This window comes from Carassius carassius, chromosome 23 (genome assembly GCF_963082965.1).
Source record: "Carassius carassius chromosome 23, fCarCar2.1, whole genome shotgun sequence".
Taxonomy (NCBI): Eukaryota; Metazoa; Chordata; class Actinopteri; order Cypriniformes; family Cyprinidae; genus Carassius; species Carassius carassius.
Genome location: NC_081777.1, coordinates 7,607,530 through 7,630,221, shown reverse-complemented (window position 1 = coordinate 7,630,221; position 22,692 = coordinate 7,607,530). Strand labels below are relative to the sequence as shown.

Below are 22,692 nucleotides of genomic sequence, written 5' to 3'. Positions count from 1 at the left end.
CTTTGTTTGATAAACCATGAGAATTAGGTTTTCCCTTCCCCACGGCTACGCGGATTGATTTTACGCACAAGTTTTGTCCGGAACACGTACCATAAACAGTCTAAAATAATAATTAAAAGTTTACCTAAAATTATGTGGTGAAAGATTTTTTTTTAAAAGATGGTGGTAGTGGGGGGGTCACGACCTGGCGGATTGATATTATGAAATCCTGACGTACGTAGCTGATGCACTAAAGTGATGCATTAATAAAGCGCGGGGGTTAATGATGAAACGACCCGTTCGCAGTTACTCCAAAAGGCCGTTATTACCGCCGGGACAGCGCTAAGTGAGGCTTTAGCGCGCCGGTTGTTGTCGTAAATCGTTGTTCTACAGTGAGGGAAGTAGTGCGTGGCGGAAGCGTGGAACGCTGTGGGAGCGGAAGTGATGCGGCAGTTCGCAGGTCGCTCAGCTGATGAAGGTAAAGCTGCTGCTGCACTGAGTCTAACAGCTACTACAACACTGGGACAAACAGGTAATTACAACAACACACACACACACACAAACACATACATATAAAACGTTGTAACTTCACTGTCCGGGAACCGTCGTACATTTGCGCATCGCAGCCTTCGTGTGAATCAGCCGTGTAACATGAGTGAGGAAAGCCAGACGAAAGAAAAAAAAATGGTTTCCAGTTGTCATCCCTCGAGCCCTGTTCCTGTCCCCCTTGTTTATTGTTTAATTTGATATATTTAAGGAGGACACTTTTGGGCATTGATGTAATGGTAGATGCAGTAACTAAACCACTCGAATCCTTTTTAACATCCTTTGTGAGGTATCGAGAGGGAATCGAGACTCGTTTACATCCCCTTTGAAAAATAATATACGTTACAGGACATAACCATAAAAATGAGATAACCGCATCTCAATAGTGTAATGTAAATGACGACTGGTTTTCTGTTTTCTGTGTTTTTTTTAAGAGATGGGCCATTTTAGAGAATTTTAAGACATTAATAATAACAATAATAATAATAATATTATAACGGCTAACTAAGTAGAAGGTAACTTAACGAGAACTGAAAACTGAATACAAGTGTCTGTTTATTTCACCTTCTTTATGTATCGGTAATGTCACGAAACGTCTGGTTGAAACTGAGGAAGACTGCATTCATCACAAGTGATGTTTTCCTGTGGTCTCTAGTCGTGTTCGGCTGAAATGTTGATTAGTGTGGTTTGTTTACGTCTTCAGTCACTTTGAGCTGATCTTGCCTCATACACGTCGACACGAGACCGGCTTCGCTCTTTAGCTTCACCATATGTATGCCAAATACTGACAACAACGGTACAATCTTTATCTTTTTAGTACAATTGTAATGATTGTTCACGTTATACTGTGTTTTGTCTTTGTTGTTGTAATTAAGACCGGTTATTTGTTGATAATCGCTTGTCACGCTCCGTCCCTTCAGCAGATTAGCATCGGTTAGCCGTGCTAACAGTGTTAGCACCAGAGACATCTCAAAACAAAACTGGACGATTTTTCTCATTCAGCACTTGAAACTAATGCCAGGCTTAAATGTCAGTCTTAAAAGCGTTGTTAATGTATGAGTAACTTGATACAGTGAGGTTTTGAGTGTTTTATTTAACTTAGCATGGCTAGCATTAGCTGATCATGATTATTCCTTGGCCTCGGTGAACTTCACTTTAATTCACTCTCCATCGTGTGTTGTTTTCTGTAGTGCTTCACAGCAGCGTAGTTTTGAATGTTTACGCGTTTTTATATGAGGTCCAAAGATGATTTCAATGTGCGGGGGCCACTAAACGCGAGACCGGTGTGTAAGGCCTCGGAGTGCGAAAATCCACTTATCTTGTCGTATTTAGGGTATTTGTAACGAACTAAACGCGTACATGTTTTTGCTAAGTGATTTTCTTGTTGTTTGGTCGTGTACGGACAGTAAGTGGGTTTCGGTTGATAGGAGTTTGTTTCACGGACTGGCCAAAATAAACAAAAGGATCGACTCAGGCCTGTTCTGAGAACGGCCTTCAGAATCATGTCGTATTTTCATGTCAACAGTCCAAACACACATACACCAGCACAAAAACGCGCTTGATCGCGTCTAATGATGGGTTTGTTTTGTCTTTATAATCATTTGATGTAATTCAACTCGAAATCATCGATGCAAGTTCACCCTGTCTTCAGGGAAGTAGTCTCAGTAGTGTGCTCAGGGTATTTCTGACATGTTTGGGGTCAGTTCGTCGATTGTTTGACGTTATGGTCGAAATGAACGCTTTTCTTGTTCAAGTGCTATAAATGTTTGGGTTTTGAATCACATATTTGACGTCTAGTAGTTTGAATGTCATGGACGTCGTTTGTCTTGCTGAAGTAGTGTTTAATGGTGGTGTGTTGTTGTGAGGAGGAAGGCCTGTCGTCTTGTGTAACACCAGTATTCCTCCTATCCTCACTTTTAAACTGTATTTGGTTTGTTGACTGCTGTCTTTCAGAATCTTGCGAGCTGAGGACCTAGACATTATTTTTATTAGGGCTGGGTGATACCACAAATTTTGTTTTTGATACGATACGGATACTTTTAATGGCCAGTATTGTTAATATCGATACAATACTTCTAAACTGAACTTTTAGATTATGAAATTTAATTATTATGAGTACAATGGGTAATAATACCTACTTAACTTTATATTTGAAATTCATTTTAACATTCAAAACACCTTAATTACAATTTATTAGGTTATATTTTTGTTTACATATGGTTAAAATGTTTACTGTAGTGGTAACCAAGAAAATCTACAAATACTATAGTTAAACTGTTCACTTTTACCATGGTTCATTGTCATAAGGGACTGCCAGTAATAGGCTGTTGCATGCATAAAATGCAGCCTCTTTATTCGGAAATAACTCAAACATATAGCCTATGTTTTTCTGCATTGTTCTGGGCTGCCTTTTCCAAAAACATAAATGCTCTCTTATTATAGGCTACTCTTGGGAAGCGTAGCTCTATTTAAATGCGCTGTCAGAAGTGAGTGAACGCTCTCTGTAATTGATTGATGCTGCCTTGCAACAGTTGCGTGTGTTCAGATGAGCAGGAGAATCCCTTCCATGCAATTATTTGCTAACATAGGTTATTCGTCCCATTTAAGGCATATTGTAGGCATTATTTTTTGTTTAATAAACAAAATCAATGGTAAATAAAAACACCTTAGTATCGATATTTTTTATTTGAGTAGCGACACTTTTGATACTCGCATCAGTATCGATACTTCAGGATTGATTTGCCCATCCCTAATTTTTATACTTCACTCTCTTGTTTTGGACGTTCAGTTCATCTGTGTGTATGTACTGCATATGTTCACTCGTAAAACGTTAGTGATATGGATATAAATACTCGCTTTATAATGGCATTGTCGTAGTCTTGAATGAATACAACAAAAAAGAAGAAAAAAAAGCTCTTATCTCCTCATAGAAAATCAGCAAATGCAATGTGGGATTTACAAAAACGGAATAGTGCATGTATTCATATAAAAAAGGCAAAATTAGTAATGCTTTAAATAAGCCAAGTTTGTTTGGTAAAAATGTTTTCCATTCTTGTCAGTGTGGCTGAATGTGGTTCGAGACCCTTTTGATAATCTTTAAAGTAGGGCTGCAACTAACGATTATTTTGATAATCGATTAATCTGTCAATTATTTTTACGATTAATCGGTTTATGTACTTATATTTTAGTTTTTTCAATTTTTTCCCCAAGTAAATTATTAATAAATGGTCTTTATCCTTCAGCATAGATTTTTAAGAGATTTTAACCATTTTGCACTGTCATATCCTAATCAAAAATATACCTGGAGTTGTTTTATTGTGTTAGTAATCCTTTGTCGAACTCTTCTGCAATCAGAACACTGACCCATACTCTAGCAAATTTCACAAGGAGATTTAAAATAATGTTTTCACCATGGCAGTCCTTAGAGCTCCTAAAGTAGTTTAACATCCCGAACAAAGCTTATTAAGGAATCTTTCAGAACATATTTTCACGATGAATAAGAATAAAACCGAATAAAATTGCAGTGCATTGTATTTTATTATTTACTGGGAAACCGCTTTATAGCTTTTGCTGTGAAATTGTAAACAATCCTTCGAAAAAAGTGCCAATGGCATGAAACCTAAATGGAACTCACAATTTAAAGTAAAATCCATCAGAAGGTTGTCCAGAAAAAAAAAATTGGACGCACACAAAAAACCTGCTGTGTGAAAAAGAGCAGTGAATACTTAGAAAAAAATATCTTTAAACATTTACCTCTCTCATTCAGTCATAATTAGGCTGCACGACTGAATTTTGAACTGGTAAACGACAAACTGATCACAGAACATGTTTGTAAAGCTTTAAATGTTAACTGTTAAAAAGCAATGTTATCAGCTTTTACGACTAAACATTTGCAAACAACATTGTACTGGAGAATCTGCACAAATGAAAGTCTTAGGGGCCGTTCACAAATCGCGCCTAAAAACGTGTGGAAAACGCTAGGCGCGCCGCTTTCTCCTTCTTTCCAAAGCGCTCGTGCAGTTGCGCCCCTGAGGCGTCTGCCTTTGCTAAGCAACCATGATGTGCTCTCTCCTTGAAGATGCGGAAATTTCAACAAAGGATAAATGGATTTGCAGCTCAAAATATCGCTTGCAGTAGCTCTGCTACTAAATTTTTTCAGAATGGAAATCCATATACAACTATGATCAGCTGTTCCTTTCATCTTGACTGAGCTTTTAACGTTGTTACAGGGAAGGATGAAGCCGATTGGTTAGTTCTTGTCACATGACCCGCGGTGCGCTTGCTGCATTCTGAAAAGTTGAAATGTTTTTAACTCGATGCGGTGCTGGAAATAACGAACTTGTGCGCGCAAAAGACGCGATATGTGAACGTCCCCTTTTTTGAAGGCTCAAAGTATAGTACTCCCACATCACGCTGAATGCTGCAGAGACGCTGTTCGGGAAGCACGTGACATAAAACGAGGCCAGCTATTGGCTATTCGCTACTTCTCCTGCTGTACTGGCTGAGTAAAACCTCCGGTGGCTCATTACTGCCACACTTTGGTCACCGCGGATTTGAAATATGCAAGAAATGAGCCGCTTACGGCAAATAAAAGTTATTTAGCAACGAATCGATGACTAAATTAGTTGACAACTATTTTAATAATCGATTTTAATCGATTAAATCGATTCGTTGTTTCAGCTCTACTTTAAAGTCATCTAGAGATTATAAAGCATCATTAAGTCTATTCAGTATTTCTGATTATCTTTATTTAAGATGAGTTCTTTGTCTTTGTAAAATGTCTTGTATATTGTCAGTGAATGACATATGGCATCGATTTTGACTGTTACTGGACAAAATGGCTGCCAGCTTAGTCTGCAGTTGTAATTTAATTCATCTCTGATTTTACACTGTCATCATTTAATGGAATAAAACATTTGACTAAAATATTTTTTTTTTCACCCTTTCCCTCCTCCTTCCTTCACCCGTTATTGTCCCTCTTCTTGTCGCCGTAGGCTGCTGGTTGGGGCATTTGCACACGGCTGGTAAGTTTGCTTAGCGCTTGCCGTTACCTTCATGCTGACAAGATGGGTCCAGTGAGGGACAGGTGTGGTGGAGATGGGGGTTAAACAGGAAATTGACAATCTCGGTTTGGCAGTTAAGTTTCTTGACATCCAGAATATATGACTTGTGCAGGTGAAGCTGTTTTGGACATTATTCAGATTCTTTGTTTTTAGTGTTTTAGGAGTCTAGTCCTTAAATTTGGTGTATGTGGAAAAACTAAAGCAGTTCAGTGTGAAGATGAAGTAGTAGTTAATGGTCTTCCAGCTGACTTAAAAAAGCAACATAATCTAGGCAGCCAGTTTTTATTAAAGATTGTTGCATTTTTGATAATTGGCAAAGGAGGAATTTCTTGTGAAGTCAACAAGAAATCAAAATTGGCTCAATTACCTTAATACATTTCCTGCTTTTGTGTAAGGAAACGGATTCATCAGGGCACATCAGAATATGATGAGTTGCTCCACCTCTGGAACTGAGTTCCTTTTCAAACCCTCTAATCGCCTGTCAAAGACCAATTTTCATGATCCAATCAGTTCGTGATGGATAAATAGAAAAGGTCTGTTTGAAGAGTCAAAGTATTTATTGGTTTTGGACTCTTTGAATGACAGCACAGTTTCTCCTGTATGAAAGGATTGCTCTTGCTTTTGTGTTCTGTCCCTCAGCAGGCCTCAGGACCAGTTTTAGTTTACTTGATGATTTGATTTGGGCTGTTGAGCTGATCCCGTGTCAGTTATGACGGGGTAAAGTGATTAAAGCCATTTGTTTCTCCTCCCAGCATGGAGTAGGTGGTAGCACCAATCGGGCAAAATTGTAGGAACAATTTTAAGATAACTGAATATTTAGATTAACATAGTGTAATTGAATAACTGTAGCCTGCTCAGACGGTTTTCCCCTCTTTTTTTAATAGTGGAACTAACATTAGATGTACCGCATTTGAAAATCAAGCAAAAATAGATTTATAAAATGGTACAGGAAGCCAAAAAAGGGAATCGTGAATCCCATGAACTGTTAACAATTACTTTATTTGTTAGTGATCGTTACATGATTTTTTTTTTTTTTTTTTTTTTACCTGTGGGCTGTTCTGTTCTTTAACATGATTGTGTAATAACAGTTTGGTTCCTGGCAAAGTTACATTGAGTGTCTGAGCCTATTGGTTGTCAAATGCTAGCTTTGAATGCATTGCAGTGGTTACGTGATACCTTGAGCAAGTCATTTGACAGTTTAAGGGTGGGATCAGGGTCATTTTTCTCTTCATTCCTAAAATAAGGCAACAGGATCTTTTCAATGTAGATCTTTATAAATGACAGCTTTTGTAGTCTAGATTAAGTTTGCAGGTCTTTCAAGAAACAAGACATGCATGCGTGATTTCTGGGAATTTGCATTCATAGGATTAAGATTTATAATATTTTAGCTGTTAATCATTCTGGATTTGTTCTCTTATCCATGCCTAACTAGCACCTAGAAAATGTTACATTTTAAAAATTGGATGACCATAAAATTTCCAGTATGGTTCCTTTCTTGTGTGAGCATATTTGTATGCGTGTATAAAATGTATGTTCTACTCCTCAACACTTATGAAAAAAAAACACCTATTTAATCCTGTTAGCTTACATTTTCATGAATCCATCATCTTACAACTCTCCTGTAGACTTATAATGTGCTTCCAGTGAATCCACTGTGGGTGTTGAAATTAGTTTTTATTTAGTTTACTGTACTTGTCATTTCCAGTTGCCAGAGGATCATTTGACCAATATCATTTGTTGTCAAGCCATGAATCAACTTGACCATAGAGTTTGAGCGTGCTGTCCTGAGAGGATCTGTGTTTAGCAGCAGGAGCATCCATATTTAAATTGACATGTTTGGCCTAAGAAAAAATGTATCTAGGTTAAGAGTCCATAAATCCCTGTCCTCTCTTGACACTAGACACACAATCCATGGTAGACTTATATTTTGTACCACATCAGTTAATATGAAGTTCTGCAGTCTCATTATGAACCTCTCATAAGTCAGACTGTAATTTTGTTAAAGTAAACATGAAACCTATTTGACCTTAAACGAAACAGGAAATTTAACAAGATAGAACATTCAGAGGACGCGAGACTTTATTTATTAGTAATTGATCAAGAGCTGTGGGTGAGACATAGCTGTATGGATCATGGAGATGGGAATGTTTGCAAAAGCTCCTCAGTGTCTTCCTGTGTGCGTGCGTATGTGTTTTTTTTTCCGTCTGACCTTGATGGACTGAGTGGACAAATTAATCTGAAAATATTTCTTTGTCATAGAAGGTGGAGCCCCAGAGCACACCCACCTATTGCGTCATTTAGAGGACCAGCAAAGGTGTTTAGCAACTGGTGCAAAATTTTCAGGAAATGCTGGTCACATGAAACAGGAGGACAAAGCAGTGTTTCTAGATTCCTGTGAATCTGATTTACTCATCACCTCCCACTTTCCTACCTGCTCCTGAATGTGTTTTCCATTTCAAGCTTATGTTTGTGGTATGAGGCTAAGCAGCAGCTCTTTACTATAAATGTTATATTGTACTGTGGGAATCCTCAGTGTCTTCTCACTTTCCTCCCAACAGTTCCCATTGTAGGTGAGTATTTGCTCAAAACGATCATTTAATTCCATTTGAATGCTAGTCACAAAAGTATCCGGTTATGTATAGATGGCAAAGCAGCACTTGTCAGAATCAACACCCACAGATTTTGCTCAAAGCTCAGTGCTGTTTCCGGTGGATAGAACACACATCATTCAAAAAATACAAATAATTCTACACTCCTGTCCATAAGTGTTTATTGTTTAAATTATTCTAATTGAGTTTTGACTGTTTCTTAGCAGTTTTTCTGAGAGTAGCGCTCACAGAATAATGGTCTGCACAGTTTTATACTGATAATGCCCTAATAAAGCGACAATATGTAAATTTTGTTCTTTTATCGGGAAAAGGTTAAAAACACATTTCACTCTGCATGTGAACACCTTTAGCAGCATTCTGTCAGTTTGTTCAATTGTTAGTTTTTGTCTTGAAAACTGAAAAAAAAGTCGGTTGCTTTTTCAGGGTTTTATGAGTTAATTTTTCATGGTATTCAAGCATTTGGTAGATTGTACATATACTCAATTGAACACATTTCATCATATTAAATATATGGAGGCTGCAGATTTTTTATCAACTTTAAGTTAAAATAACCACCTTACACTGAGGTGGAGGCTGATTTTGTAAATTTTTGATTCATGGTTTTCATTTGCAGCATTATTTAGTCATTGTGATGAATATGATTGGTTGTGTTCTTGCATGCTTTCAGGATGTTGCTATAGGTTATTTAGATGGTTTCGATGGCTGTAATGCCTAATAATTGACCCCACTGATGCTGTAATTGTGCATGAGTATCTTATTGAGTGCTTGTAGTAGTAAATAAAAAGTTTAGAACAAAGCTGAACCCCTTTGAAAAAACACATCTGCATGCATGCATTTTTTTTTTTTTTGCAGCATAGGACCGGATGGCTTGGCCAAACAATTAAGATTTAAATACTTTCATTCCTATTGTGATTTGAAATACCTTTAATTTCACCTGAAAACATTGTATTTCAATATATGTTGCTGCTGCTTGGACGTCCAGACAAAGAGGCCATACACTGCTTCCCATAGAAATAATTGCTTTAAAAAGTTAATAATTGGACTTTAATGTGGGCTCAAATCTCATTTTATTTGTGATAGTGTCTTAGTCCACATCACAGTCACACTGATGTTTTTAGGAACTCGATTTCAATATAACAGCAGCAATAAGAGTAATAAAATTACTATTTTAATCAGAAATATATTGTTATTGTATATGTATATTTTACACTGCAGATTAAATTACTTATAATTATTTCATAAATTCTTCACTGTCAAGTTTTAAACTCTCAAGCCTTTATTTTAGCAGAAACATGCCAGGGGATTTTTGAGTTAAGCTGACCACACGTTTATAAATTCTTCTTGTTTCAAATCTGTCCTCAAAGTTGGAAGTTCTGCAGATGTACACACATCTTGGCATGCATTTATTTCCCAAATGTGCATACGTGACATGCAGAGATTATGTGGAGCAGCATTTTACATCAGGCGAGCAACTAAAAACTTTGGATCATGAACTGCTTGAGTCCAAGAGTGTTTACCCTCCACATAATGAATGTGGTAAGGGAAAGAAAAGTGACCATGTATTACAAATGGCCACCAGTACTTTCAGAGGAAATGTGTAACGAGTTGTTATAAGAAGATACAGTATTAAACATTTCTGACTTTCTTCATGACTGCACATTCTACAATAGCTGGTGTTTATGACTAAGTTGGACAAAAAACATTGATAATTGTCAGTTCAAGTGCATAGTTTTGATTGAAATGCATCACATACTGTCTAGTCACACAAGTTCTTTCAACATGCATGAGTATCAAAATGTTGCCAAAAATTTTCATGGATGAATTTATGTCTGTCGTTTGTCTTTTATAAGTCAAGTGCTACTTCATGAACAGATCAAGCCTTGAATCTTTTTCCTTTATCATCCCTTTATCTTTATTTCACTGCTGCTGTTTGTCATGGTTTTTTATTTAGATTAGGGATGGGTGTTTTCCGCAAATATCACATTCGAATATTTGAGCTCACAAGAATCGAATATTCGTTTATTTAAGTTAAGTTTAATGAGACAGACGTTATTTTTCAGCAACATTTATTGTTTCCGTCATTTTGAACAAGCTTACACACAATAAGCTTGAACATTACACATCGTGTTTTGTAGCTGAAAACCTTTAACAATGCGTGCAAACAAACAAAAGTACAGATTAAAAGCAAAAAAAAAAAAAAAAAGTGAACACAGAAAAAACGTAAAGCAGCCTGCAGCAATTAGGCTATTGTAGAACGTAGCCTACAATTAACTTTTAAACTGTCAGCAAATCTTTTTTGCTTTTTTTTTCTATTGTTTTACATGTTCTTGTTAAGAAACATGGGCATGTAAACATGATCGGGGGAAAGTCGGCTCCTTGGTCTGTTAACAATAAGGCCGGCCGCGGAGAAAACGCGTTCTGACGTCACAGACGTTGGCGGGACTCACAAACAACGGTGTGCTAAGCGAATAAGTTTTGTGAAGCGCTTCGTGTTTTTGTTTCACCACTGAATGGGATCCTCATCTTGTGGAATACATGGCTCCAGCAAGAACTGTTCCCACTCGTCTCGGCTAGACTCTCTGTAATCATCGCTGAAGAACTGGCTCAGCCTTTTCCGACGAGTGGGCATTGCATCCTCTTCATCGTTGGTGACGGCGGCTGCATCCGCACCACTCGAATCAAGGAAAATACTCTGATAATGTTCAAAAAAGTTTTTTTTTCTTACTTCTCTCATGTTTTCATCGAGAAACCTGAGATGTTTGTGCCGAGGGTCTAGGGCAGACGCGAGATGAGTTTTCACTGCATTCTCCAAATTAGCGGTGTTTATTCGTTGCTTGAGAGGTGCCGCAACAATGTTCTTGAATTCGGTCACTTTCTGTGATTCTCCACAGCATATTTGAAGTACTGTAGAAGACCGCAGTTCTTCATTCATTAATTATTTTTTGCTTGCATCTTCAAATATGCCGTGGAGAATCACAGAAAGTGACCAATTTAGGTTTTATTGTGAATTTTTTTTTTTTTTCGAAATTCGAATATCATTTTTATTTATCGAATAATTATAGAGCAGAACGAATATTCGAATGTACGACTATCTGTGCACACCCCTAATTTAGATTATCTCTCATAATCATGTACCCCCATTTAAATAATGGTGCCGTAGGACGGTAGGACACCATCTCGCATACTCTCAGGATAAAGGTGTGGTGGGATTGTGTGTCTCTGCGGCGTCGTAGTGATTGATGGTTAGTGCTGTTCATTACCACTGAACTGAGGACACAAAGGCCCCCCTCCAGCTATTCTCTGTCTGTGTTTAGGATGAGTCTTTTCTCATTGCATGTTGTGATGCAGACCAGCATGCTTTCATCTCCAAAATCGCCTTAAGCTTGATGCCAGCATTACTAAGGAGCAGGGCATCAAACAAACATTTTGTTTGTTCAGTGTAGATAAAATTTATAGTAGTGTTTGGTTTTTCTGAGCATTTGTCCTTTTCTCCTTCAGTGTCTCTTCAGATGTCCTATCGATTCTCTCTTCTCTCTATCTTCGTCATTTTCCTGGTGTCTTCATTGAGCATTTTTGCAGTAGTGCTGTAGTGTATGTTAATATGAGATGTGAGTAAGGTTATTGATCTGTTACGAGTGGTGGAGCCATGGATGTGCTGCGGTACATGTCTGTGTTTCGAAAGATGATATTAAGCTCCTATTGGCTTTGCATAAATGGAACAGGAGGTGCATTTGGTCATGGTTGTTTGAACCAGACAGAATGGAGATGGATTGATCATTTGGTTGTGTGGTTATACAGTGAGACTAAGATCGCTTTGTTCACCAGTCAGCATGTAGTTCAGTATAAATAGTCCTTTATAGGATATATCTGACTGGTGGATAAAAGTATAATGGCTTTTGTCCAAAATTAGTTCGCAAAACCATTGAGAACATTTACACAACATCTCAACTAACCTCCCTTTCCTTTCTCTTTATACTTTGTTACCAGTGAATGGTAGTGTCTAGAAAGGGTATGTCCCTTCAGGAGAGAGGTGCCAATGTCCAACCGGCCTAATTCCAATCCAGGGGGGTCACTGCGCCGTTCACAGAGGAACACCGCCGCGGCCCAGCCAATAGACCACACACTTGCAGGAAGGTGAGTATGCAATTGCCAAACTTTGCACCAAAGTGCTGAATACGTCCTTGGTTTAGGTCTGTACGTGTACATTTATCTGCATCTAGGGCAGAATTCCTGCAGAATTCTATATTTGCAACAGTTACAATTTTGAGGTCACATGACCTTTCCAGTATCACTTTAATCTCAGTAAGGCTGGATACTTTTACTTTCTGTAAAAAATAATATCTGACTGATTGTTTTTTGTTTTGTTGTTTATTTTAATCTTCATTACATTATAAATACGGTCACTTTTGATCGATTCAATATGTCCTTGTTTTATTAAAGTATTAAATTATTTCCAAAAAAACTAACTGCTGACCCCAAACTATTGAACGTTAGTGTAATTGGATAACTTGTGCTATAGATTCAGTAGTAGCATGGCATCTTTGCTGAATAGCAGTGCAGGGAAGACTGACAGTGTGTCTCTCTTTGAGGCCTGATGCAAAGACGTTTGACACTTATGGAGATACTTTTGTCTCTACTCTTTCAAACAAGTTCTTTATGTCCTCCAGCGACACAGCCAAATGGCTAATAGTTTAGCTGGGCAACTCAGGGTGATGCTCTCAGCTTGTGAGAAATGTCCAGATAGAAACTCGTAACGATTGTTGTTAGTCTTTGCTGTTGGGTTGACAGGTGTGTAGGAACTGCTGTCTGACTAAAGGAGTAGTCAGCTCCTGAAATTTAATTTGAGGTGTTCCTCATTTACTGCCAATCCCACACTGCTCTCTGCTATTTAATTCCCAACCTCTACAGGTTGCAGCCAGAGCAAGTAAACCAAAAAGCAAATTCCCCACCTGAAAATAGAAGATCTAATTCTAAGGCTTCCAAAGCCCCGCCCAGCTCTGCCGTCAGCTCCGCCCGTGGCCACGCCTCTCGAAGGTATCCCTTTTTCCTCCTGTAATGTGTGTGGGTCTTTTGTGATGCAAGTTCACCATGTGATGACTGCTCTGTCTTGTGTACTCAAGTCTTTCCCCTTTCTGTTTGTTTTTACAGGAACAGCCTCTCTCTATCTGTGGGTTCACACTCGATTCCAGATCCAGAGTTGGAAGCAGCAGGGTCTTCTGGCCAGCAGGGAAGACGGGAGGGCAGCAGCACCCGCGCTCTCAAACGCAGTTCAGCTTCAGAGCCCAACATCACCTTTTCGCCCAGCCCGGCCAAACGGCCCAAATCGGTGTCCAGCCACCTTTTGGAGAGTTTATCCAGTGGGCCATCGGCCCCCACAACCTCACCTGAAGTTACAGAGCCGAGGAAGGCTCCAGCGTCTGTCAGCACCAAGTCCAAAAAGAGACGGTTAGCAGCCGAGCCGGCTCCCTCCAGGGCCCTGAACAAGAAGAGTACGTCCTACCCTGGCCCCAGTGGGGCCTCAAGCACCCCCTCTCAAAAGCGCAAGAAGGCAGACGCCTCTTCGTTGTCATCATCCTCTTCTTCCTCCCTCCCCAGCTCGAGCAGCGCGGCAGGCCCCCTGCCACCCCGCAGCGAGGCCAGCCGGGCAGCCAAACCCACCAAGCTGGCGTCCAAATCGGCCGCCTCAGCCAAAGCTGGGTGTAGCACCGTGACTGACTCCTCCTCTGCCTCTTCCTCATCCTCCTCTTCCTCTTCCTCCTCGGCCGCCACAGGCATCAACAGCTGTGCCCCTCAGGGTGCCCGGCTAAAACAGGGCAAGGACCAGAGCAAAGCACGACGGTCACGCTCTGCATCCTCCCCTTCTCCCCGAAGAAGCAGCCGAGATAAAGAGCAGAGCAAGGCTGCTGGCTCCTCCAAGTTTGACTGGACATCCCGCTTCAACTCCAAAGTCAACCTGCCAAAGCCCAAACTGTCCCTGCCGGGATCGGCCAAGGCTGAGACCTCCTCCAAACCTGGGCCCTCCGGACTGCAGGCCAAACTAGCAAGTGAGTGCTCAAACTGCTTTTGTATTTTTTAGGGCACAGAGTTTGCAAGTACGACGTGAATTTTAGGAGTACAATATTGCGTATAGCTGTTACTTTCTATGACTTTATCTGTTGCATGTAAAATTAAAATATGTAATGTAGAAATTAGGGGTGTGCCCGAAGCCGAATACCTTATACGGAATGGCACGGATAATAACTTCAAAAACGAATAACGGACAAGGAATACTTCTGCCTGAATATTCGGCTGAAGCTGGCAAAGTCTGGTGTTTGTTAGATAACAGTTGAACCAGGGGATCAGTGTAATATTATACAGAGACCTCTAAAGTCATGCAATAGAGTGTGAAGTGAATGAATGTAAACTTTATGAATGAAAAGAGCGCAAATCAAACACCGCATTGCTGTTGCTTCTGTGCACCATTCAGAAATCAGAGCTAGGCAAGTAATATGACCTATAATTATACATTATACACTTTCTAGTATTTGTATAGATTTAAAAGGCAACGATTTAAACCTTAGACTACGATATCATATGAATGAATGGAATAAGCACAGCACGCTCACCAATCAAACACCCGCGTTGCGTGTCTTAGCCTCTCAAAAACCAAGCCACTTCTCTCTGAAGAGTAGGCTAATAAACTTAGATACAGATACGTTTTCTACTTGGCCTACATGTTTGCATCTTTATCTTTTGCTGGTTTGCATGGCACATTCACATTTGTTTAGTGAAGTTCAAAAAAGACTCGCTTAAAGAGTTCTGCGTAATGTAAATGTGCGCATTGCATTTAATTAAGTTGTGTTCGAACGATCACTAAACGTTTGTCATGCCATCTCTCTGTTTGCATGATAAATATTATTTTAGAAATTAATAATTATTTTAGTTTAACACTAATCACTTGTTCAGTGATAACTATGAAAAAAAGAGAGTCATAACGGTCTTATCAAGTAATTGTACGACGTTCCACCTGGTTTTATCCGAATGCAGATACAAATAATTTTGTGATTTGTTACAGATACAAATACAGATACAAATACTAGCTGTTAAATGAAAATTGAAATATGTAATGTCATAAATATTAAGTTTTGACAATGTACATATGTAATATGTTGCATTAGGCTATGAAATAATAAGCATTTATTGATAGGAACTATTCATGTATTGAACTATTCAATTTACAGTAACATGAACCACGAGTAGTCGAGTAACTTGAGTATTTTTTAAAATAAGAAATCGGCTAGCAGAAATCAGTAGTCATGCAACCCCTAGTTTTTTCAAAGCAATGTTCCAAATTCAAAACAAGTTAACAAACTCTAATTCATGTTATGGGATTCCTAAGTTAGACAAAATAGGAGATTAAACATCTAAAGGTTGGTCTAGGCAATCTTATTGAGACTAGTGTTGTCACGATACCAATATGTCTGTAGTCTGTCTACAAAGTAACCATTTTTGGTACCTTATAAAAACTTATAAATGACAATAAGTGATAAATTTGAAGAATATAGCCTGCAAATCTTTTCACTGAACTAAACAAAAATTTCATTGAAACCTTTCAGTGAACATATGGTAATAAAAAGAACATAGAGACCCATTCTGTTTCTGTGTTGGAGTGCTAAGCAGAATGAACAGTTAATTAACAATGAATAGATGCGAATTTGCACCGGGTGATGCGAATTGGAAGCCGTGGTTGCTGCGAAAGCCTGATATGAAGCATGATATAGCAAATCAGTGAAGAGCTTATTTATGTGTCCGGTTTGAGAAGTCCGGATGGATCTGAAAATAGAGAGCAGCATTGAATGTTTTCGTCCAAGTGAGTAATCTAGAGTAGGGCTGTAGCTATCGAATATTTTAGTAATCGAGTATTCTACCAAAAATTCCATCGATTAATCGAGTAATCGGATAAAATGTGTTTATGCTTAATTAAAGTGCAATATTAATTATGCAAGAGAAAATGAGACACATGCGTCTCTTAAAATGAACAATTAAGTTTCCTTTTTTAGACTTTTTTTTTAGTATTTTTTAAATGCATAGAATGCAATGCATACATCAAAAATAAAATTTAATTAGTACCCATTAGCCTCTTTCACACAGTAATACCAGTAAATTGCCGTAAAATTACCGGAACGACTTTACCGGTAAATTCAAAAATGCGATGTTCACACAGTCAACAACATTCCATCTTTTTTCCGGAAAAGCACCATTCACACATCCATTCCAAAATAACCGGTAAATTATGTAACGTCATTAACCTCTTATTATCCATAGTTGAAGCTGGCTGATAGCAAATGAATAACTATTAACCTCGCGCTTGTATTTTTAAACATGGAGGGTAATACGTGTTCAGTATTTCTGTTGATGGTTTCATTTTTGTTTCAAACTTTAGTATTCATGCAACTGCTTTTGTCATGGAGACATCATAATAGACGACTGGTTTAAATAATTATACTCACCATTAATAAAACACCCGATGCTGTCGGGAGATGATCAATTTATTGAAAATCGGCTTGAAAGGATTAATAGCACAATGAAGTTGCAATTGTAAATTGCAGTCTGTAAGACGCGCGACATCGCAGAAAAGGTGCATTCACAAATGTAGACTATGCTGATGCAAATTCATATCAAATAGTCTGTCAGCGCAGATAAACAGTTCTGCGTTCAAATTGGGTTCAAAAGATGTTAAAGAGGCTAAACTGATCAAACATAGGCTATGTAAACTCTCTCTCTGTGCTGGCCGCTTTAAAAACAAAACTTATAAGCCTGTTTAACGATCAAAAAGTGCTCCAAACAAAACTGAACTATTTTAATAGCTGAAACAGTATAAGCTGTTTTGGGAGAATTGGGAAAAAAGACCTGAATCCTCATGTGAGTAGCGGGGCAAACCGAAAGTTGATGCCGAATGTCCAGAACTCTTCTCTTCTCCACTGCTCTGACTTCTCGTTTGTACCCTATGTGTTTTTACCTATGTAAAAACTAAAATAAGTTGTAAAACTTAAAGTTATTATTACTTTTTTTTTTATTGTGTTCGGCATGGTGGGCTGCGTGTGATTTCATGCCGTACCGCGGGTTGAGATCCACTGGTTGTTTAGAGCTACAGGATTTGTGGAGTAGCAGGACCCCCAAATAGATTGACAAAAGTCATAATAGGAACAAGAAATACTTCCACTACTACTTCGTTTGTGATGGTCGTTTATTTATTTATTTTTTTAGATATTAAGACGCAATGTTTTCAGTTTATTGATGACCTGACTTTGTCCTGTGAATGCATTGCTCTCGGAGACAGTTAACAATTATTTTATCATACCTTACAGCATCACTAACAGTTTCTATCAGATCACGACAAATTTCTTCATCCGCCCGGATAAGGAGAAGCGCTTTAATTTCACTGTCGCTTCAGTTGGATGACATTTTATTTTCTTAAACAGTGCGTGAATGCGTCACATTGTTATGATTGGCGTAGTAGACGTCTTAAGTCACTGCGTTCTGAACTCGTACGTGCTCATACCTGTAATTTTCCTTCTGCGTTCACACACAGCAGAATTCCGGCAATTTACTGGTAATGTTACAACTTCTCATACCGGTAAATTGCCGGAATTTTTTTTTGTAAAGATCCTGTTCATGATCTCACATGATCTCTTTATGGCAATTTACCGGTAATTTTCCGGAAAAGTCTGTATGTGTGAAAGGGCTTGTTGTTTCTCTGTACTGTGAACAATGACAATAAAGTTGACGGATGAATTAAGTGCATTTAAGTGCCATTCAGTTGGGGTTTTAAATAAAGCATTTTCTGAGGTGCACATTAAACATTAAACACATAAAACATTAATTTATCTTTTAATTATTGAAAATTAACTTAACTTTTTGGTAAACAAAGGGGATTTACAAAGTTAGTTTTTTTTTTTTTGTAGTAGAATATGAACATTCTGCTGAACAATAGTCTTTAATCTGACTTTTATTTTGAAGGGTTGACGTACCTTTCCAGTTCTGTGTATGTGATATGATGCTAGTTTTACTCAAATCAAACGGTCAAATGCTCATGAAGTGATTGTCAGGGCAGTTCTGGAGATGTTGTTCATGTGTTCACTTCCTTATTTAGTGAGACAGCAGATGCTCGAATTACCGCGAGCATCACGCGCGCTTCAGTGTGTGTGATAAAGGAAGACGCGCTTCTGCTCCATTCATTAACAGAGACACGCAGAACATGCAGGATTCATATTTAAACAGACTGTTCCGGCTTAATATTTACAGATATTAGTCCATATCATGATTTGATGTACGGCAATAACCTATTTTTGATTAATTCATTAAAAATTTGGCAAATTCCGTGCCATTCCGCGTTAAACTGTAAATTCCGTTTTTAAGACTGGATTCTGCGATTCCCTCCGCGTTTTCTGCATTGCGGAAATCATAGGGCCCTAGTTGTGGTATGCCAGCTCTATCTTGCAATGTACACACGCCACGGCGTTCTCTTTACGTTTGCCCGTGCCCTCAAATCAAAACACTGCTGACTCCTTGCAGTATGAGATTTTGGACTCAAAAATAATTGCGATAGAACCTGACGTGAGATTTAAAATAAATCGTTCATTTTTTGTAATCGAGTTACTTGAGTTACTCGAGGAATCATTTCAGCCCTAATCTAGAGCGCTAAGCTGATCCAAATATTTGCTTCGCTTTTGGTGTGCACGCACCAATTAGAACGGCTTGTGAGTATCGCATCATCTGATTGACTACAATGCTCAACATTAAAAATGTGTTGTAAACAGAAACTTGATGCTCTTCACAGTACGGCAAAAGAATATACAGGAGCATTTGAAAGCAGCTGCCTATCCGCAAGTAAAAAATGTACACCGTAATTGATTTTAAATTGTATTGTTGCATTTTTAAAACTTCGTTATTGACTCCGCACCAGTGGGACTTTTGATATTAAGTGTTTATGTATTGGTAATATCAGTGCTGGGCTCTTTTGGTTAGATTGGATGTCACTTTGTGCAAACACTTCAACTATTCTACATCCAGGCTTCGATTTCAACATAGTGCACATGTAGAACACCAGCTGCAAGGGTGCTAGAAGTGGACTTCAGTTTTCAGGCACCTGCCACCAGTGATAGAACTGACACGCAAGCTTTACGTTACACAACTGATCTCTCTGGGTCATCTTTTGCTATCTGTCAAATGTGTGGCAAAATATGAGATTGATTCAACCCTGAACATATGGAGGATATTGCACATTTGCCGCTTACACTGCTTTTGATCATTTTAAACATTCACACTACAAGATCATTCACGTTGTTTATTTATGCACAGAGAAATCCTTTTCTCACTCTGGGATGTGCAAACATCACAAATAATGGTGCACCAATTAGGAAATTTGTGGCGGATGTGATCACCTTTTTTTTTTAACAATAAGTTTAGCCAATGTTATTCAACAATATTTATTTTTAAGAGGTCATGAAACCATGCTATTTAAGCTCAAGTCTTGTTTTAGCTGTAAGTGACCCTTTTCACGCACATCAGTATATCTATTACATGCAACTTGTACAAGTTCCAAAAATTTGATGTTGTGTTTTTTTCTAACAATTAAGAATCGTCATCATGAAGATATGTAGTTATTGATGTCTGAACTATAAACATGGTTAAAAGTATATCTCTGTATAAACATGCATTCTGTGTAAAATAACAAAACAAAATCAGAATACCTCTAATATTTGTTTTTAGAACAAACCGGCAAATTCATCTGAACTACAGCATGTCTGAACACAAATTAAAATTCAGATTGAGGGGCATTCACTACACAGAGCTGTAGTTCACTGTAGTGCTGCAACGACGCATCGACGTCATCGATTACGTCGACTACAAAAATACGTCGATGGTGTGAAATGCGTCGATGCGTCACACGGTTTACATCTCGCTTAATGGCATACTGGGAATGGAGAAAGTTGCATTCTATCACAAAAACAGAGACCACTGTAATCAAAAGTATGGGAATACTTTAAACAAAGGCCAAATAAAATGGCCCTTTGTTCCCTTTGTAAAACCGATATGGTGTACCATGGCAGCACAACTGCAATGCACGAGCACCTCAGAGGAAAACATCCTGGCGCTCTCCGGTGTTACGGTTTAACTGGTTACCTTGTGATCTGGCGACCAACTTCCTGGTTCAGGTCTCTGCTGCAGATATGATGGAACAAACTGATGTGATATTATTAAGTGTCTAGTAAAAGCAGACTCACTCATTGCATGATTCTGATATTCTTTTAAAGATTACAAGTTATTGGTATGATCACCCGTTGCGGCTGAAGTAAGGATAAAAAAAAAAAAAAAGTAAGTCTGTATTGGGGCGGGTTTCGAACACGCGTTAGGGGGCGTTCACATATCGGGGCAAAAATGCGTGGAAAACACTAGTCGCGCCGCTTTCTCCTTCTTTCCAAAGCGCTCGGGCAGTTGTGCCCCTGGGGCCTCTGCCGTTGCTGAGCAACCATGACGTGCTCTCTCCATGAAGACGCAGAAATTTCAGCAAAGGATAAATGGATTTGCAGCACAAAAAAATCGCTTTCAGTAGCTCTGCTACTAAATTTATTTCAAAATGGCAATCCATATACAGCTATGATAAGCAGTTCCTTTGTCTTAGCTGAGCTTTCAACGTTGTTACGGGAAAGGATGAAGCTGATTGGTTAGTTCTTTTCACATGACCCGCGGTGCGCTTGCGGCATTCTGAAAAGTTGAGATGTTTTTAACTCCAACTCGATGCGTTGCATACCGCGCCTACATTGGAAATAACGAACTTGAGCGTGCATACGGCGTGCCTACATTGGAAATAAGGAACTTGAGCGCCCAAAAGACACGATATGTGAGAGCCCCTTAAAAGACAGCGCGCCACGAGACAACGGTCACAAACCACCGAGCTACCCCGAATCAGCTCCAGATCTCTGGAAACCATGCTTAACCATAGCAGAACCCTGACTACATTTTATGGTTTGTGATGCTAAAGAACATTTCATGACGTCTCCGACAACTGTAAATTTGTGGCTACTGTGGTTTAATTATAAGCACTATCGTAAACTCATATTTATCATAGTAAAATAATTTTCTTTGCCTCTTTATTTTTGTATACTGTAAAAACTTCAACCACATTGGTTGAAAATGAATAAAGGTTGAAATATTATATTAGAAATTGTACTTATATTTTTTTGTAAAGTTATCCAAAGGATTCATTAGCTAATAAAAAAAAGAACATTAGATTAATTATTTATTGTAATAAAAATAATCGTTAGAGTAGTCGACTAATCGAAAAAAAATAATCGTTAGATTAGTCGACAGAAAAATAATCGTTAGTTGCAGCTCTAGTTCACTGACAATTCGGCTATATTGCATTCATAATCGCAGATGAATAGCATTCAATTTTGAATGCGATATCGCCTAGTTTTTCAATGAACCTGTCACCTGTTTTAAAAATATCTCTCTGTAGTGAATGCCCCTCAATCTGAAAGCAGGTGATGGTGATTTACCATTAATCACTGGACCGGCTTTACTGATGAGATGCGCGACAATCTCATGTGATTAATTGGACATCCCTAATGCAGAAGCACCGGTTTTAAAAATATCTTGGATTTTGAAAAGTCTGTTTTCTTTTGCCATTTGTCTAAGGTAATTTTGGAAGCTTTTTTTTAGCATTTGTTTCTTATTTATTTGGTTCCACAGTGAATTCAAGCAATTGATGGCGAATTGATGCTAATTTGAAAGTAAAATGTGCACGGTGCATTTAAGCTATTTAAAAGCGAAGGAAAGTGAGGAAAAGAGGAAAACGTCATACTAAAACAAAGACCTGCTTGTCACCGAATTGCCACTAATTTGAAAGTGAAAGTAAAATGTGCACAACGCTTCTACAAGCTAATTAAAATGAAAGGAAAGTGAAGAAAAGAGGGAAAAACTACCCCCCCCCCATGTGATACTGGTGTTGTTGCATGTCGATTAACTGGTGGGAAAAAGTACTCACCATCACAACCCTGTTATGTACTCTCATCTTATTTCTTTCTCAATCTGGGTCATATTTCAGCCCCGAGTCAAACAGAATGACAGAAATTATTTATAAATGAACCCAGCTTTTCAGATTAAGGGCTGTTACTTAAATGAAAAATGTGTAAATTAGTGTAAAATGCACAAAAATGGTGCACATGTATAAATTCTTCACAAACATAAATATGTATACGTTTTTTTGTATTATTTAAATTTTTGGAGTAAAATACAACTTGGGAGCACTCTTGACAGGTTCATGAAATTGAGCATCTCAGGCATCTAAATTGCAGGTATTTTTGCTGTGTAATCATTTAAGCTGGTCCTTGACCTGAGGGCTGATACCTTGAGCAGCCCTGCCTCCACAAATCAGTGTCTTTAGCAAAGGCGTGATCATTGTGATTGTGATCGGTTCTAGCCCCTGTAACAGCGGATGGGGTTTAGGCTGT

The 22,692-nt window shown here is 38.5% G+C and overlaps 1 protein-coding gene across 9 annotated transcripts in view; it reads left to right on the top strand.

Moving 5' to 3' along the window:
* The window catches only part of LOC132101287 (E3 ubiquitin-protein ligase TRIP12), a 102,255-nt gene that overhangs the window by 40,249 nt on the left and 39,314 nt on the right, over window positions 1-22,692 (top strand). For 3 of the 9 annotated variants that reach the window (XM_059506124.1, XM_059506123.1, XM_059506116.1), the window contains exons 1-5: window positions 400-511; window positions 5,520-5,549; window positions 12,185-12,331; window positions 13,106-13,231; window positions 13,346-14,241. In XM_059506124.1, coding sequence (XP_059362107.1) covers window positions 12,234-12,331; window positions 13,106-13,231; window positions 13,346-14,241 — 1,120 coding nt within the window. In that variant the 5' untranslated portion in view covers window positions 400-511; window positions 5,520-5,549; window positions 12,185-12,233. Of the gene's footprint in view, window positions 1-373; window positions 512-1,185; window positions 1,322-5,519; window positions 5,550-12,184; window positions 12,332-13,105; window positions 13,232-13,345; window positions 14,242-22,692 lie in introns of those variants that run through there. The other 6 variants (XM_059506126.1, XM_059506125.1, XM_059506118.1 and 3 more) reach the window with 5 other exon arrangements.